Below are 18,719 nucleotides of genomic sequence, written 5' to 3' on the forward strand. Positions count from 1 at the left end.
TACAGATAAAAACGCTAATATAATTGAAATAAACAGAAAACAAACGGACTTTGGAAAAAAGGGGAAGGCTAAAAAAATTGTACTGTCCCCAAGTACCTTTGACTTTTGATAACTTTCCTGAAATACTCCAGTCATAAAATCTTGTACAAAAATTCATCCTACAACAGTTTACATACCATCAACAACGCTCTAAATGCCCGCGATTTCGCGGGTGTGTTCTAGTATATATATATTTATAACCGTGTTTGTCCGGTCATATTTTCATCACACTTTTCTCAGGTAATACTGAACAGAATGACTTCGTATTTGTTCAGCAGGTTTAGTGATGAGTTGTCAGATCTATCAGATATCTACTTCCTGCTTGCCGATACTTGGAATGAGCTTCATATTTTCGTTACACATTTTTCCTGTACAACTAAACAGAATGACTTCATATTTAATCAGCAGCTTTACAGTGATGATTTTCATCGGTTGGGCATTTTTCGAATCTGTCAGACACCTACTTCTTGTGTGCCGGTACTTTGATTTTTTTAAATATTTGGAATGAACTTTATTTTTGTTACAAATTTGTCAAGTACTACAAAACAAAATGATATAATCTGGTTTGCAGCTGATATTTGGTGACTTTTAACGTATCAGTACTTTTTTCTTAATATTAAATCAGTCACCAGTCCTACTTAGCGTAGCACGACAACATTTATAACTCCCTGTGTGCATACCTCTTCTTAAAAAGTATTTTCTGATTAAAAATAATGAAGAAAAAATTATAAATGATATGCTAATATACGTTCCTTGTGGTCCCCTAAACTTCTCCCACTAGGCAGTTTAAACCACGGTTAAGAAGAATGTCCGAACGGATGTTGATGTATATTTATACATCCCACCAAACCAAACTGACATTCTTCTTAACCATGGTTTGAACTGCCTAGTGGGAGAAGTTTAGGGGGTCATTATATGTCTCAAATAGGATGTCACTCTCTCTATACTTAAAAAAGAACCTAGTCTTTGCAACACCTATTTGAAGAGTCCGTAGGTGGTCGGCTGTATTGCCACTGAACGTGATGCAAGCACAAAATCATGCAATCAATTCGTCATTCATTGGGTCTGAAATGAAAATATATTATTGTCAAACTAAAAACAAAATACAAAGTAATACGAAATATTCTGTGACAATTTTGGTATGTAGTAAATTAACATTACAGATATATTCTTGTATTTTAGGAGACCTAAAAACAAAGTACAACCAATTGAACCAGATCATTTCTATTTTGTACTAGAAAAGGAAAGTGTGTATAATACCATTAGCTTGAATACATGCGCACATGGAAATGCGACAACAAGCATTGTTGATAACTACTATGATTGTCTAGCTTTTGAGGGAACTGTGCAACATTCCGAACGTCAAAAGTTTATTTCATGCAGGTCCGACATTGACTACCAGGTATATAGTAGGACTGCTGATATCGTCACTGATTATGACGTTTTACAGTTCGAACCATTGACAAGGAACAGATGTTTGTCAAATGACAATTATTTCACAGTACCTTTGAAATGTGGCAAAAAACAAAATGATCAAAAAACCAATAGTGATAATTAGTAGAATTATCGTTATTGAAGAAAAAAACATCATTATTACAAGTAACTCCATTTGTGACAACTCTAAATCGATAAATCATCCATTATTTATAAAAAAAATCAAGTTTCAGTATTTATATAATCGTTGTTTGGTGTCATATTGAATCAAATGTTGTTATTTTTATCTCGATGGCAATACGTAAGGTTGTTTTCCTCTTCTCTTTATTCTTAAGTTTTAAGACATATTTTATGCTTCTTCTTTCTGTATTAGCTAGTGATGATATACGATGAACTTTTTAACATTTAGTTTAAAATAGCCAAACAAGTGGACAAAACATTGTCATTCAGCATAGACGTTTGAGCTTTTATAAAGAACATTTTTATGGAAATTTGCCCCTTAATAACAATGTTTATTTGGACTTTTTATATGTTAAAAGATTAAGAAACAATATGATAATCAGATACGATTTATGCATAGGATAACTTCAAACTTCAATCAAGCAATATTTTTTTTTTTTAAAAAGAAAATACACAACTCTAATTTCTCTCACTTTTAGGTAATATCTTTTCGTCAAATCGTGAGTTTAATGCATAGATTCATATGTCAATTCCAATGTGTAATGTATACGTTATTCTCTCTTGTGTTGTTTTTTTTTTTTGTTGTTTTTTTTTTTTTTTTGTGTAATAGGATGTGTAATTTACAGAGAGAGAATTTATATTGCAAACTATATTGATGGAGTCTTCTACATTCAAGACAATACGCTCCACAGAAAGTCGAATACTATAGTTTAAGACCGTGAGGTGAAAACTTTTCTTAAGAAAGGACCTAAATATCGTCATCCATCTATAATAGATTGGAAACAGTGTTGTCAGGTCATTAAAGACGCTTTGTCTGCCTACTGTAAAAATTGGTGTAAACGTGAAAAATCTGATAAAAAATCTCTAGACAGTTATTTGAATAAAATTATGAATACTGTTGATATTCGTAAATCTCATTTTGAAAACAATTCTGAAATTAATAATAGGGTCTATGATATACCCATTTCTAGAATAAAAAATATACTCCCAAGTACTCGCAAAGCGGTTTGTGTTCGTACCGGCAGACAAAGCAGCCAATAATGTAGTGGTGGTGTGACGCATATACTACACGAAAGTTCCCCAAAACAAAATTATCAATTCGTCTACATTCAGGTCCGTACGCTCCACAGAGAGTCAAATTGTAAACAAGCATATCACTGCCACTACCCAGCTTAAAGCCTCTTCCGAACATTTGAAAGTCCCAACTATGTACTGGTTACTAAAATTACACAAACACCACCTAATAAGTGTTCTACTACTTATCTGTCAGTGCTTCTAACTACCTCCCTTACTACTATCAAAGAACTTGTTATTAACTTTTGTAATAAGGCTTATAAAAATAATGGTATTAATTATTTTTGGAATGTTGAAAATTCATTAGAGGTTTTAGATAAAATACGTGCTTTTGATGGTCCTTTTAATTCTGTTAACAGTTATGATTTTTCTACTCTCTACACTACACTTCCACACAATCTTATCAAGAAAAAGTTTTCATATTTAATTAAATGGTCTTTTGAAAAATCTCATTGCAAATTTATTTGCTGTAACTCGTTTAAAGTCTTTTTCTGTAACGAAAATGGAAAGTATGATAGATACACTTACTGGAAATGTGAAGATATGATTGAAGCTTTAAATTTTCTCCCGAACAGCATATATGTACGTTTCGGCGATAAAATGTATCGACAGGTAGTAGGTATTCCTATGGGCACTAATTGCGCCCCTTTAATAGCAGATTTATTCCTGTATTGCTATGAATCTGAGTTTATGACCAAACTAAGAAAAGACACGTCATTGTTACATTTGGTTGATACATTCAACAATATCTACTGTTATCTTGATGACATTTTTTCGTTAAATAATCCAGAGTTCTCTAAATATACTACCAAAATTTTTCCAAAGGAACTCACTTTAAATAAATCTTACATAAACAGCAGTAGTTGGCCTTTTCTAGATTTAGACATTTTAATTTTTAAAGGGAAACTCCATACTAAAAATCACGACAAAAGAGACGATTTTTCATTCCCTATTGTTAATTTTCCCTTTTTAGACGGCGATGTTCCTTTGGCTCCATCATACGGTGTTTATATATCCCAACTCGGTCGTTATGCCCGTGTGTGTAGTGATGTCATAGATTTTAACGAACGTAATCAATGCATCACTGGTGAATTATTAAGTCAGGGATTTCATTACCATAAATTGCTTAAAACTTTTACTAAATTCTTTCACAGATACAAAGATTTGATTAGTAAATTTTGCTGTACCTGTAGAAAACTTATTAAAACGGTATTTCACATCATAAATTTTACGGTAATATTGTACTAAAAGCGCGAAAATCACTATGTGATCCGTGTAAACTCATCGAACCTTTAAACAAACTTATAAGTAAAGGTTATCTTACCAATGTTGTAATTAGATCTTTGAATATAGTTTACATTGGCACACATATCGATTTTGTCATCAGCAGATTAAAACATAACTGAATTTGTATTCTTTTCAAACGTTTTTTTTTTTTTGAATGTATAAATACACATCCACGTTCATTTTCTATATAGAGATTAATCTATCTATATATAACATTATACATATTTATTAACAGGTTAACTCATAACTATCCTACTGCCTATCGATACTTTTATTTTGGCATTGCGCAAGTCATGTTTTTTTTTACTGTCCATGACGTTAAAATCACTGGGATGTGTTTAAGTTGATTTTAGTCTCTGATGCATGATTTTTTATTATTATTTTTTTTTTGGCTTTTAACTAGCTTTCAGTAACTGCGAGTACTATCAAATCGTACTTTCATGTTAATTTGACCTTTTGATACAATTTGTAATGTATTTTTGTTATTTACTGTTTACTTATTCAGTGTTATATCTAGACTCACTATTTTTAATATATACCACCTTTGATAAGTTTTTAGTATGACGATAAATTTTTACTTAATATGTTCTCGTACTAGGAACAACAAAATTATTTATTTTGTAAAAATTATTTCCGTACTCCATGTATACCTTACAACAAAATTATTTTCATTTACCTGTGTACGTTATTTTATTTGGCGGCATTTTGTCCAAGGTTATGGTTGTCTTTCTGATATTGTTAAACATCTAACCCCCTTGTCGTATTAATTTTGTATGTACATTGTGTCATAGATCAAATGTATTCGTTCAGTGTATGTTCGCTTGTTTTTGTTAATATGTCTTTTGATTGAGTTAAGCCATTTCAATTGATATTTTATAGTGTGTTTTTCTATGTTGTGATGTTACACTATTGTTTCAGATAGGGTGAAGGTTGGCGCCTATTAAAACGTTTAAACCCGCTGCATTTGTTTGCACTTGTCCTAAGTCAGGAATCTGATGTTCAGTGGTTGTCGTTTGTTGATGTGGTTCATAAGGGTTTCTCGTTTCTCGTTTTTTTATCTAGATTAGACCGTTGGTTTTTCCTGTTTGAATGGTTTTACACTAGTCATTTTTGGGGCCCTTGCTGTACGGTGTGAGCCAAGGCTCCGTGTTGAAGGCCGTACTTTGACCTATAATTGCTTACTTTTGCAGATTGTGACATGGATGGAGAGTTGGCATTGGCACTCACCCCACATCTTCTTATATCTATAAAATAGCCAAACAAGTGAACAAAACATTGTCATTCAGCATAGACGTTTGAGCTTTTATATAGAACATTTGTCGTATTTTTATGGAAATTTGCCCCTTTAGAACAATGGCTATTCGGACTTTTTGCAAAGGAAATGAGCTTATCTTTTTATGACTTACCTTCTCCTTTATCCGTTTTTTTTTTGGGGTCCGCCGTTGACACTTTGCGGTGTCGATACAAAGTTATGCTGCCCTCTAGATATCTTTTTGTTTTAATGGTGTTGTTAATTTCCAATGTGACGTGGACCACATTAAGATATTGTTCATTTGGTGTTTGTTTGTTTGTTTGTTGGTTTTTTTTTATGTTACAAAGCTTCATTGCTGTATATGTTAAAAGATTAAGAAACAATACGATAATCAGATAAGATGTATGCATTGGATAACTTCAAACTTCAATCAAGCAATATTATCTTTTTTAAAAAAGAAAATACACAACTCTAATTTCTTTCACTTATAGGTTATGTCTTTTCGTCACATCTTGTGTTTAATGCGTAGATTCATATATCAATTCCAATGTGTAATGTATACGTTATTCACGCTTGTGTTTTTTTGTTGTTTTTTTTTTGTGTGTGTAATAGGATATGTAATTTACAGAGAGAGAATTTATATTGCAAACTATATTGATGGAGTCTTCTACATTCAAGACTATACGCTCCACAGAAAGTCGAATACTATTGTTTATAAAGCCCGTAAATTTAGATACGATCTACATAAACGAATTGATCCTTCGAGTAAACTTATTCTTAAAGAATATAATTTTATAACATAAACGGGTCAGTTTTACTGCATCAGATACGCATTTCGACAATAAGTGTCTCTTCAGTGATTCTCGAGGCCAAAGTATTTGAAAAAAAAAACGAAACTTATACAAACATGTAAGAGCTGATCAAACCGAAAAGGACCTAAATTAACTCCGCAGTCAGAGGCACTAACGTTGATTTTGTTTTTGTTTGATAAATTAAAACACAAATAAACTATTATATCACTATACGTTGATGAAAACTTATGGTCATTCATTACTATCTATATTATTTACTTATATTTTAGCATTGCACAAAGTCATGCTTTTCTCACACTGTTTATGACGTGTTTTTACTACAGTAATTCCGTTGAATGTGAACTGATTGATACTTTAGTCTGGGAAAAAAATTATTGGCTTTAAACTGCAAGTACTCTTTATAGTTAGAGCGGTAATTTGAGTCTTTTGTCTTTATGTTAGTTTTATGTGCATCTTGCCAATCTGATAAGTCAAGTCATTTCCAACTGTTTTTTACAGTGTGTTCTTATGTTGTGCTGTTACACTACGTTCCCAGGTAGTGGAGGGGGCAGATTGGGTGCTCACAAACTTGTTTGAACACCGCCACATTCTATATGTACCTGTTACTAGTCAGAGCCTGTATTTTAGTGGTTGTAGTTAGTTGCTGGCTGTCTTCTTTGTTTTTCGTTTATTGTTTTAATCATGAATCTCGCAATTGTTTTTTTTTTCGTTTCAATTGTTTGTGAAGACCGCGCGGTGACCTTTGATTACTTATATCCGCCTTTTTTTTACTATGTTGAATAGTTGTCACATTGGTAATTGAGATAATTTCAAAAAAGACCACTGACTTGCATTTAAAGAGCATCTTGAGTCTGCTTTGTAGACTAGTGTCGTCTGTAAGCAGTTCTAGTAAGGATTAAACCACATAAAAGACTATAGGTACAAAGAATTTGGTATCATGATTTTATTGTATTTTGATTTACCACAACTAGTGAGTTATATGAAATCAGTATTAATTACGTTTTACATTTGGTAAATTACGCACATTAATATGAAAATAAAAGGATTGGTACGATTGCCAGTGAGGCAACTCTCAACCAAAGACCAAATGACGACTATAGGTCACAACACCCCTTAAAAGGGGTAAAAAAGAACAACGAACAAACAACAGCTGCGAGATTTCCCGTTTGAATTGTTTTACATTTCAGGAACTCTTATGGCTTGCTATGCGGTATGGGTTTTGGTCATCGTAAAAGGCCACTGGGTTGTCTGACGATAATATATGTTTTAGCTTCTGGGTTTTTTTGTTTTTGTTGGTGTCATGTTGTCCTATTTTGACTTTTTAATTACTGTCCAGTATTGCCGCCGTTTCAGATAAATAATTACTGTCCAGTATTGTCGCCGTTACAGATAAATAATTACTGCCAAACATTGTCGCCGTTACAGATAAAAATGAGAAAGAAAAAACAATCATTAGATTGTAAAAAATATTTTATTAATAAACCAATTCTAGTTCTGAGTCACCAATCACAATTTACTTGGAACCAGCTTCAGAAATAGCGGTCCTCAATATTGGTATCCATCATCTTCGGACATTCTTCCGTATCCTATTCTAACGAGAACAAAACAATGTGTAAGCAGTCATTCAACTTAAATAATATATACATATATACAAATAATTTCAATTATTTCTGATGTACTTAAATAATATATAGCATGTACACACATAAGACATGTTTTATACATTTGAATTTTAAATTTAGATTGAGGCTCTGACTGTCGCTATGTTTACTGTATGTACCATCAACTACAATAAATGTTTTATTGTTGGCGTCTTTGTCAGATTTATTTTTCATTCATATACTATTGGCTTGTAACACAGACGGACATAATTAAGGTAGTAGTTATATTCCTCTATACTTTTTAAAGGGAACCCCAATTATGCATTTGGTATGCTCTTCACGAGAATTGTTTTGCCTTTATCTCTATTTTCATTTTTAAGGAACGGTGACTGTATTTGTTAGTCGTAATGAATTTGCGAGTTAAAGTAAAAAATTGATTTCATTCTCGCAGAGCAGATTTTGGACAGAATTCAAGGAAATAAGAATGACGGACGATAAAAAGAGCAATTGGCGACACTAGCTTTTTACGCCAGATGAGCTAAAACAAAATGTTATGATTGCAATGATATTTTTATGATAGGGATGTTTGCCTTTATCTCTATTTTCTTGTACAAGTAACGGTGTCTGTATTTGTTAGCCGTAAGGAAGATGCGAGTTAAAGTAGATAAAATTGATTACATTCTCCCCCGAGCAAATATTTAAAAAAAATCATGGACAAAAGAAAGACGGACGAAAAAAAGAGGAATGGGCGACATTTTGCTTTTTTATGCCAGATGAGCTAAAACAAAATGTTATGATTGAAATTATATTGCTATGATAGGGAACAATAGTAAAGATATATAATTGTTTTCCTAAAAGGTCATTGACCGATTTTTTGGAAGTAGCTTGAAATGAAGGTACTATCCTCTTCAGACAAATTAAAAGAAATGACAGTGACCCATTGTACTTGTTAACTAGGAACTTTGATTCGTTCAAGCAATTAAAGATAATAATTGTGTATGTCTTTAAGTCTGTTCGTGACAGATCTATCCAGCAACCGATGACACAATACGTTCTGAAATAGTGAACACGTCAAGAACAGACCGACTGTGTTAATCGAAAATATTGAAATTTATTGCTGATCTAAATATCTGTATCGCTAGAAATGTAACGACGAAATTCTTTGTTTTTAGACCTCGACATAAACCAAGATTTAATACATGAACATCTAAGCTACGTTATATTCCCTCTGCATGATTATATTGTCATTACACAGTGTTGTTACTTTTTTAAACAATAACAACCATTAAAATCAATACACAATCTAGTAGAAAGTCTTTATATAGGAACACTTTTTCGCCAAGCGACCAATCAAATGCAAAATCGGGTTCCTGTGTTCCTGTATTACAAACAAACCTTGTACTATATGCTCAAAGCAAATGTCAGTAACATGATTTTGTTTTGATACAGACTCTGTTAAGGCTTAATTATAAAATATTGTATAATATTACCCTTGTCAGCTCCACCTGATGAGAAATAATCTGTTTCATATCCACGTTTACCAAATCTATGACAAAAAATAAAAAGACATTCTTTACGTATTAAGAACTGAATTAAGATGATGAAGAAAGGAAAAGTATGAAACCAATGTCACTGCTGAAGAAACATTTTTCACAAATACACTCAAGACCAAACGTTGTAGAAGCCATATGAATAGAACATTTGGGAGAATCAATCCAAAAATGGCCTAAGTAGAACATTCGAAGTATTGTTATTCAATTTTGCCTGAAGAAGTTTTATCCTTAGTTGTTTTGAATAATTCATAGTTCAAAAATTGACAATTATCAAAACATAGAACCAAGAAAAAATTATGGAATCGTATGATTCAGAAGTCGCGGCATACTATTCGTGTTTCCGTAATAACCTACATCGAATACGTTCATGACCAAGTTTTGGAAAGGAAAATAAATAATAAACGGACCTAAATCCCAGAAGACATAAGCAAAACCGTGTGTGGTAATTATTGTATAATCGTGTACATGTGTACGTATTGAATATTGGCTACATGTTAAAATAAAAGAATATCATTATTGCTTCGCTGTATGCAAGACACTTAAAATACTGGAATTCTTTAATTTCTAAAATCCTATATGATACTGATCGTTTATCCCATTAAAGGTTATCTCTATAAAGAAATCAGTATTTCTAGAAAAAAAAAGACATGCAAACCAACGACAAACAACAACGAACAACACATGAGTTTGTACAGGTAAAAAATGTGGAGGGCCTAACAAGGGGAACAATTAAAGTAAAAATGCAATTAATAGGTTTCGAAAAATAGGTCTTATATATGGAACAAAGGGCAAAAATGTCGACTGCCACTGGAAAACATGGACACGATGGACAGTAGCAGAATGCAGACATTTTGCCTTTCGACAGGCCACATACAGATCCCTAAAAGAGTTGTTGCAAGGTTTATGTAACATGAAGAGTCATCGGATTAAATGTCCACATCTGACCGGACGTGACTGCGTATTTTTTGTTCCAGACATAGACGTTCAGCAGATATCATTCAATCAATCGTGTTTGGTTTAATCAAAGATTTGTCATGGTGTCAACATATACTATGTTCTCGTTGCTCCTGGGGCAAGTAGCTTCAATTCCGCTTGTTAAGCTCTCTTTCTGAATGGACAAGTGATTGGTATATTTAAAATGATTAACATATTCCTGGACTATCAAATTGTATGTCCAAATGTACTTTGAATTGAAAGCATGTCGATAAACCTATTTTAGTATTTCCGTTATTATCATCTTTAGTTTATATATGGAATATATATCTCCAAAGTTGGGTCCTCAATGCTCTTCAGCCTCATATTTCATTTGGCCGTTTAAACTTTTTTTATTCGAGCGTCACTGATGAGGCTTTTAAAGACGAAAAGCGTCTAGCGTACACAATTTTAATCCTAGTATATATAATGAGTTTATTGATACGATTTTCCAGAGGTTGCGTTTCCTACCAAGATGATGGACACGTAATTTTCAATTGTCGTAGCCATAACATATATTTCGTTCTCTTTTCCTCGATTGTGACATCACCGAATAAGAATTACCACCGAATGTGTACTTATTATGAGTAACACGACACATGCCATATATGGAGCAGGATATGCTTTCCCCTTTCAGACCACCTGATATCACCCCCGATTTTTGCTTGTCGGAGTTATGATACTAATAACAATGTATTGTAAAGTAGTTCAGCTATTTAACCAAAAAATGTTAAGAAATAAAGCTATGAAGATTGGTGTAGTGCTAACACAAAATATATTCTAGGCTGCAAATGTTTGACTGAGCAATAAATAAAAGAAATATAATAAGAAAATATAGTCCATCTGTATTTGTTTGGTCTCTGCTATCCTGATATAATCGTAAACACTTGGTATTTTTAATTAATTAATTATCCATTGCTCGTAAACGGCAATTAAAAAAACAGTTACATATATAATTCAATTGTATCTATTTATTATAAATAAAAATAATAAGATGTGCTATAATTGCCAACGAGACAACTATCCACCAAAGTTCAAATGAAGTGGATGTAAGCAATTATAGGCAACCGTACGTCCTTCAACAATGAGAAGTCCCATACCGTAAAATCGGCTATAAAAGGCCCCGAAATGAAAAAGATGAAAACGTTATTTAATTAAAGATAATTCTGTTGTTACATTTTGTATTTATTTATACACAATTGGATTATGTTTTTTTTTTAATTTCCTCATAAATCATATGAAACTCAATATTACACCAGTATTTTAGACTGATGGTAATTCAACAATAATAATTGGTGAACTTTAACATTTTAAAAGAGTTTTGTAACTGCTAGTGAACTATTGATTTCAGAGGATAGTATCCGTCATGATTAGTGCGTTGGCACTGGTCTCAAATTTATTTACATTTTATTTAGACAAAAAGAGACGGAACTTATTTGTCAATGACAGTTCATCCATCACAACGACATAACAAAATCCAAACGAAATCAACATGTTGTTCAGTTTCAAAATGAAATTCAAAGCAATATTACAACTTGCCCCAAAACAGTTTAGATTAGCCATTTATTTCTTGGGAAACAACACACCGATTTTGTGCAATGTTTGCATTAAGGTTTCCATTTTCATGAATTTCAGAAATGATACTGACTGGTGAAGGCTGTTTAAACGCCGCGTCGACATCCATTGGAGAAGTGTATATTTCTGTAACTGTTGTATTGACCTTTCGTAAAGCTATGATTATGCTACAAATTTCATATTCATATATCATATGTAAATTATTTATGAAACACTTACTTTTAAGCCTAGCACTTCTTATAAACCAAATCCACTTGAAACACGTTTTGTAGGGGTCGAAATTAACGATAGTTTGTCATAACTGTTTTGGGGCAACTGTTTAAACCGCCTTCACCAATCAGTATCATTATTACTTCTATATAAATTAAACTTTATACATAAAGACCTAGCTAGTCATGATTTTTTTAAAATTCCGAATATGTTGTTGAGACAGAAACCGAACAAAAAAGTAATGTAAAGTCAACATTTGGTCTTTAAAAAAATTGCGGGTGTCTAACAGATATTTGCCATACACACTAATATGACAAAAACATTACGAAATTTAAAAAAAAAAATGGCAACCATTGGTGAGGTTCCTCATTTGGGACAAGCACATGGACATGTGGTTAATTGGGTATAAGTAATATCGGTCCGATTTTTTAATCTCGAACAGTGGAAAAAAAAAAGTTTCAAAAAAATACCGTAAAGGACTCTATCTTATAATGACTATTATAGTTAATATAAAACAAACACACAATAGTAATGCTGTATTAGGAATGCTCGCAGTTACTTTATAAACAATTATTCCATTCCACATTTTAATATCGGTGGCTGTACTCCATAGTATATCCAATGAACAGTGCAGGAAGAAACGCTCTTGTGCGATCCCCAAAATAGATTTATAATGTTGCAATCTTTCTAATATTATCTATGTGTGCAGGATTCAAAATGGTTGCACCCTCAGAAAAAAAATCACTGTATTTAATCCCATAGCATTAATTGCATTCTAGAAGGTAAAACGATGTATTTGTATACAACGTTATGAATTTAATGCAAGTATAAACACTTAAGGTTTGAATGCAAATGATTGACGATATATGAAAGGTGCAAAACAACAACCACGAAATAGGTAAATTAAGAGAGACAGAGAACTCAAGAAAAGAAATCAGCCCTCCGTGTCTTATCGAATAAAGGGGGGAAAAAAATTCAACAGCAGTTTACTGGCGATTTCATTTTTGCAACGATACACTAGGCTGATAAAAAGATAGTTACGATTAAATGGGAGTAATTTTTAGGGTCTGAAATTTAATTATCAATTCAAAACGGTTTTTTAAATGTTTTTTCTCTCAACCTTGTTCTGGACAGTAGAAATTCATGCGGGATATGGCAACTGTTATGCGCTTTACAATACAATAATTACATTACATGTATGTTTCAGAAGAATCCGTTATTATGATTGGATAACAACGCTTGCGTGTCATACTTAAATTAACCTTCATATCCCAATGAAGTGTAACATTCATGATGACACGTGCCATCACAATAAAGTGCACAGGTTAATTTAAGAAATAGATGATAGAAATCGATTTTTCATGACACTAGCATAAAAATGTAATTATAAGAATTGAATGCTTCTTTTAGTAATTTTATAGGGTTGTAAAAGTGTTGATCGTGCGCACATTTCTAGAATGAAGCGCTTCCGCGCTTCATACAAAATGTGCTTCGGTCCACACTTTTACACCCCAATAAAATTACAAAAAGAAGCATTCAATTCTTTAAGTTATTTAACCTAACCTAAAGGTGATCTACTTAACTTTTCAGTATATTTACTGTTTTAAAAACCAATGTCTTTTGTTTGTTACATAATGATTGATTCGTGATCTTACAATTATACAATTTTTATTTCACAACTTCATTTTTAGTATCAAATATAAAAACTGTAGAAAAAAAATGATTATGTAAGTAAATATTAATTCTAGGAAACTAGTAAGTGCAACATATTAGTACTCACCTTGGTCGCCCTACAATTGCGTAAAAATCATTTAATTCTTTTAAATATCGTCTAAGTTGTTTTGGATTTTGGAAGTAATCTGGTTTTGAGGGTGGTCTCAGCATAGCATCGTGTCCAGTTACCTCGTTGATAACCAGTAAAGTTACAAGGAGATATATGGCTATAATGTGTTTTTGCATATTATCTGAAATAGATAACACACATATACAGTATTCTACCAAACTTTACATTAATCGATTTCTAGACAAAATATGAAGCTTGATTTACATGTTATATTATTTTTACCAAATGACCCCAAGGATTTGTATATATGTCTTACTGAACAAATCCTTGATCACGTTATGTTTATGATTTCTGACAGCTCTGATTCATTACATTGATGATGATTGACCATAATCATGATTTATTTAAATAAGCAGAACTACAACGTTATCTTTCAATATGTAAAATAATGTTAGTTCTTCTACATGCGTATAAAAATAAGAAGATGTGGTATGATTGCCAACGAGACAACTCTTCAACAGAGACCAAATGACATAGAAGTTAACAATAATAGGACACCGTACGGCCTCCAACAATGGGCAAAACCCATACCGCATAGTCAGTTATAAAAAGCCCCGAAATGACAAATGTAAAACAATTCAAACGAGAAAACTACTGAATTACAGGTTCCTGTCTTTGGACAGGAACATACAGAATTTGGCGGGGTTAAAAATGTTTGCGGGCGCCAAACCCTCCTCCTAACCTGGGACAGTGGTGTAACAACATATGAACAAACTATAAAAATCAGTTGAAAAGGGCTTGGGGTGCATGTATTGAAACTATCTTATATAAAGATGTGGCTATATATATGTAATACTAAATCCTATGCTATATTTTTTTTTCCGTTTACAAAACTTGAAGTCTAATTCAAGTTTATCATTTACAATAAAATTATGTGGCACTGCAGGAGAGAGCATTTTTAAAATAAAAATCCACGTATGAGTGGAACAATTTTTAATGGCAGCTCCGGGGAAAGGGATACCACCTTTTCGGTACCTTTTACAGTTTATTATACGGTATGGGTTTTGCTCATTATTGAAGGCCGTATGGTGACATATAGTTGATTTCATCCACGTCATTTGTTCTCCGGTGATTAGTTGTCTCGTTGGTTCTTAATTATACATGTACAAATCTTATTACTGTGGTCAAGTAATCTCGTTAATTGATAATAAACAAAATTAAACCATATAACATAAATTTCTGAACAATCCGACAATCGCGATAGTGTTAAGAAGTAACAGAAACTTGATGGAAAACGATGATAATCTCAATATTAAAACATGACACATTTTGTCTTTTCAAGTTTTGAAAAAAGATGTATATTTTCATTTAAATTATGAGCTAGGTAGGTTGGATACATTCTTGTTTTGTTTTCAATCGAAAGAGAACAGAAATGAGGTTCTAGTATATGTGGTATATAGTTTATTGTATACATTAGAATTACTTCATATACATAAGTCTTACATAACTTAAGTATCGGACGTTTAAGGCGATGCCACATGATTCAAGTTGGATTATCTCCCATTTTCCAGAAAAATCTCCGCTAAAATACCTCTATAGTGTAATTATATGTATGTCTGAAATGTATGTAAAGTATAACTGATGTCGAAAGTCTGGACGTATCTAGTATTAGATAGTGTACAACCAACAAAACTAAAAAGTTACGTTTTAAATATGTCTCCGATTCTCTGTTATCAATATATGTCTGAACAAGCGACGAAACATATAGCTGTATACATCCAAAAGACATGTGTATAATGTAATTACAATGTAAAAAGATTAAACATCAGTGTTTGCTTCCTCCTACACCATGTACCAAAAATAATAAAAACACAATAAGATAAGCGTGTATCAAAAATTTTCTGACAAAGGATGGTTTGATAAAATAAAATAACGTCAGAAGAATTATTGCTTTTTTATTCTAATTCCTCAGAAGAGAATGTGTAAATGAAACACAAGACATTTTATTGGTTCTAAAGCATTCTATTTCGCAAGGATTAACACATAATGAAACCATTCACTCAGCCGTCCACTGGATTCATCTAAAACCCATAAAAAGTAATACAAGATGGCTATGCCATTTTTCCAGTCAACATCACTCATTTAACAAAATCTAGTTGGATTACTATGCATGACAATACATGCAAACAAAAGAAATTATATGCCAAAGAGTTCGTAGAAATACATATGCAGAAAGTCTCAAAACCGTTTTTACTAGAGTCGGATTAAATGAATATCTATTTAATTATATATATATATTCAAACGAAATGACCATATGGAGAGTAAACACGGATTATTATCAATGTATAACAAAACACATAACATAAAGATGAAATCAACTGATACTTAGATACTGGGGAGAGGGGGTAAGGAACCCGCAAACATGTTTAACTCCGCCGTATTCTGTAACTGCCCGTCCCAAGTCAGGAGCCTGTAATTCAGAGGTTGTCGTTTGTTGATTTATAACATATTTGTTTTTTGTTTATTATTTGGTACATAATCTGGCCGTTAGTATTCTCGTTTGAATTGTTTTACATTCGTCATTTCGAAGCCTTTTATAGCTTACTATGCGGTATGTGTTTTGCTCATTGATGAAGACCGGATGGTGAACTATAAATTCTAACTTCTGTGTCATTTGGTCTCTGGTAAAGCGTTGTCTTATTGGCAACCATACAACACCTTCTTATTTTTAAGATACTTAGTATATGTTTATCCTATTAAGTCTTCCATCCTGTACTTCTAATGCCGTCGCTAAATATTTAAATTTACTTGAGGTAAAACAAATGGATAGAAAATTCGAATTTGTATTCTGTGTAACAGTATATACACGTATGCTAGTATCCTCCGTTTATGTTTAATCAGATCCGGTAAGAGCTCATACATGAACCATTGGAATTTATAAATACCGTGTACAATGTTTCGTTATTTAAAACACTATTTTTCCAGATTTTTTTTTCTTGGTCTATCTGCAGTCATAATATTCTTTATTGTCTTATTATTTATACAGAAAACAAGTATTCGGGAATATATCTAAAATTAATTTAAATTGAACTCATGTTCATATAAAAGGCTACTTATTAATTTTGTTGCAAACTATTAAATTAAAAAGTAGTAAAATGTCTGTATTCAAAACGCATTGAAGCCGCCTTTTCTTAAAATGCTAGGTATAAATTTTCAAGAAGCGGGAATTTCAGAAGCAAAGTTTCATAAAAATAGATATAATTGCAATGTAAAGATATAAATTTCCTTACCTATATGTAATTGTCGTGGATACCTGTCTCTCCAATCTGTAACGCTGACCTCTGTGGCCAATGTTATGTCTATATTCACTTATATATCGAATAATTCTTTTAGCATCTGTCAAACGCAGGGTCCGGAGGTTTTCTCTCAGAAATACTAAACGTTTATTTTAATTGTTGCAAGTGGTTTGACAATTAGCTCATACTTGTATTACTTGATATTCAATTTTCGTAGATTGGAAATTGTATTTTAAAGGAAGCGATAATAATGGGTGTGGGAAACTAATTTCCATCTATTGTTCTGTATGTTGTAAACAGATGTTGATAGAAAGATCGACTGTGGCGAGCACAATTTTCATTCGTTCGTTTCTTAATTATTGCATAGAATCCACAAAACTGATTGGCAAGAAAATGTCCTGTGCAGATTCACTCCATAGAAATGGTCGCCATTGCAACCTTAGGCCTGACGTAAGAACAAGGAATATATTTCACATAAATACAAATTATCAATTGTTTTTTTTTATTGTTTGTTTATATTCTTTTTCTTCCTTTTTTAATCGATTTCTTTGTTTTTGTTTTCGTTTTGTTTTGTTTTTTTGTTTTTTTTATTTTTCCTACTGTTGTTTTTTCAAATTGGTTTCTGATTTATCAAGAGTCATTTTAACGAACACGATATATGTTTGGAATTTTCTTCAATATTAATTCAATTGTGCAAGTCAGATTGAAACAATGATTGTGACTGTAACTAAAGCCAAAACAGACAGGGCGGAGGGAGTCTTTTGACTGTTTAAGCATGATATTTTTTTCTAAATATATTGTTAAATGATCAAAACTATGTTAAACTTCTTAAACACTTTTTTTTAGACAAACCGAACAATGCATTTGTACGCATGAGCGAGTGGATAGCGGATAAATACCGAGACGAAATTGCGTAAATTTGAAAACGAGTATAGGCGAAAACGCAAAACATGAAGCAAAAATCATTTTGTGCTGTCGTCTTTTCGCTCAATGGAATATCAAATCGAAACCGAGAAATGACCTTTTCTGACGACCATCAATTTGGAGTCCTTCCTATGTCGTATGCCTCAATTAATGTATTTTGATAATTAAAATTTAGGATATAACGGTATTGTATTCAAAACTATGTCAAATTTCTTACCACTTTAAAAAAAAAACGAATAATGCAGTTAACGCATGTGTGAGTTGATAACTTCCTAGACAAAAACGCGAAAAGGCGAAAACGCGTAATCTAAAACATGAAGTGAAAACCATTTTGTATTTTCGTCTTTTTGCTCTATGGAGATGTCAAACGCGAAAACGCGAAATGACTGCGTTTTACCACCAAACATTTGTAGTGCTTCATATTTCGTATGCACCAATGAACTTGTTCTGAAAATTAAAATTTAGGAATTTGTGATTGACCTGCATAAAACGCAGGTTTTACCGTCGCAAATTGAGTTACCCAGCAACGCGAACTAAGTGGGGAATAACACAGTATGTGGGTTCCTAGTTCACCAAACTCCAAACTTCGGAATCTTGGGTAAAATTCACGGGTTATGGGCTCCATACACAAGAGCTCCAAACTATAACTTCGATATGAAACCGATTTTATTTCCTTAGTACGAAAACTAAATATAATGGTTGAAATAATCTGAAATTATATTATGA

The 18,719-nt window shown here is 32.3% G+C and overlaps 1 protein-coding gene across 2 annotated transcripts; it reads right to left on the minus strand.

Moving 5' to 3' along the window:
* Positions 1-7,530: 7,530 nt before the first annotated feature.
* LOC127728810 (pro-neuropeptide Y-like) lies at positions 7,531-17,119 on the minus strand. Of its 2 annotated transcripts, none has more exons than XM_052236420.1 (4): positions 17,064-17,119; positions 13,770-13,953; positions 9,170-9,225; positions 7,531-7,664 (listed from the first exon to the last, which is right to left on the minus strand). In XM_052236420.1, exons 2-4 carry the CDS (start codon positions 13,946-13,948, stop codon positions 7,624-7,626), a joined length of 276 nt encoding a protein of 91 aa, XP_052092380.1. In that variant the 5' UTR covers positions 13,949-13,953; positions 17,064-17,119; the 3' UTR covers positions 7,531-7,623. The 2 variants fall into 2 exon arrangements, with proteins under 2 accessions (XP_052092380.1, XP_052092381.1); XM_052236421.1 differs by having other exon boundaries at positions 7,531-7,669.
* Positions 17,120-18,719: the final 1,600 nt, after the last annotated feature.

The sequence above is a fragment of the Mytilus californianus genome, unplaced genomic scaffold (genome assembly GCF_021869535.1).
Source record: "Mytilus californianus isolate M0D057914Y unplaced genomic scaffold, xbMytCali1.0.p SCAF_2, whole genome shotgun sequence".
Lineage (NCBI taxonomy): Eukaryota > Metazoa > Mollusca > Bivalvia > Mytilida > Mytilidae > Mytilus > Mytilus californianus.

Coding starts and splice junctions, on each gene's coding strand:
- LOC127728810 (XM_052236420.1), bottom strand. CDS start 13,948: ATGCAAAAACACATTATAGCCATATATCTCCTTGTAACTTTACTGGTT. Junction 9,226..13,769: donor GCAATTGTAGGGCGACCAAG/GTGAGTACTAAT, acceptor TTTTTGTCATAG/ATTTGGTAAACGTGGATATG. Junction 7,665..9,169: donor ATCAGGTGGAGCTGACAAGG/GTAATATTATAC, acceptor TCGTTAGAATAG/GATACGGAAGAATGTCCGAA.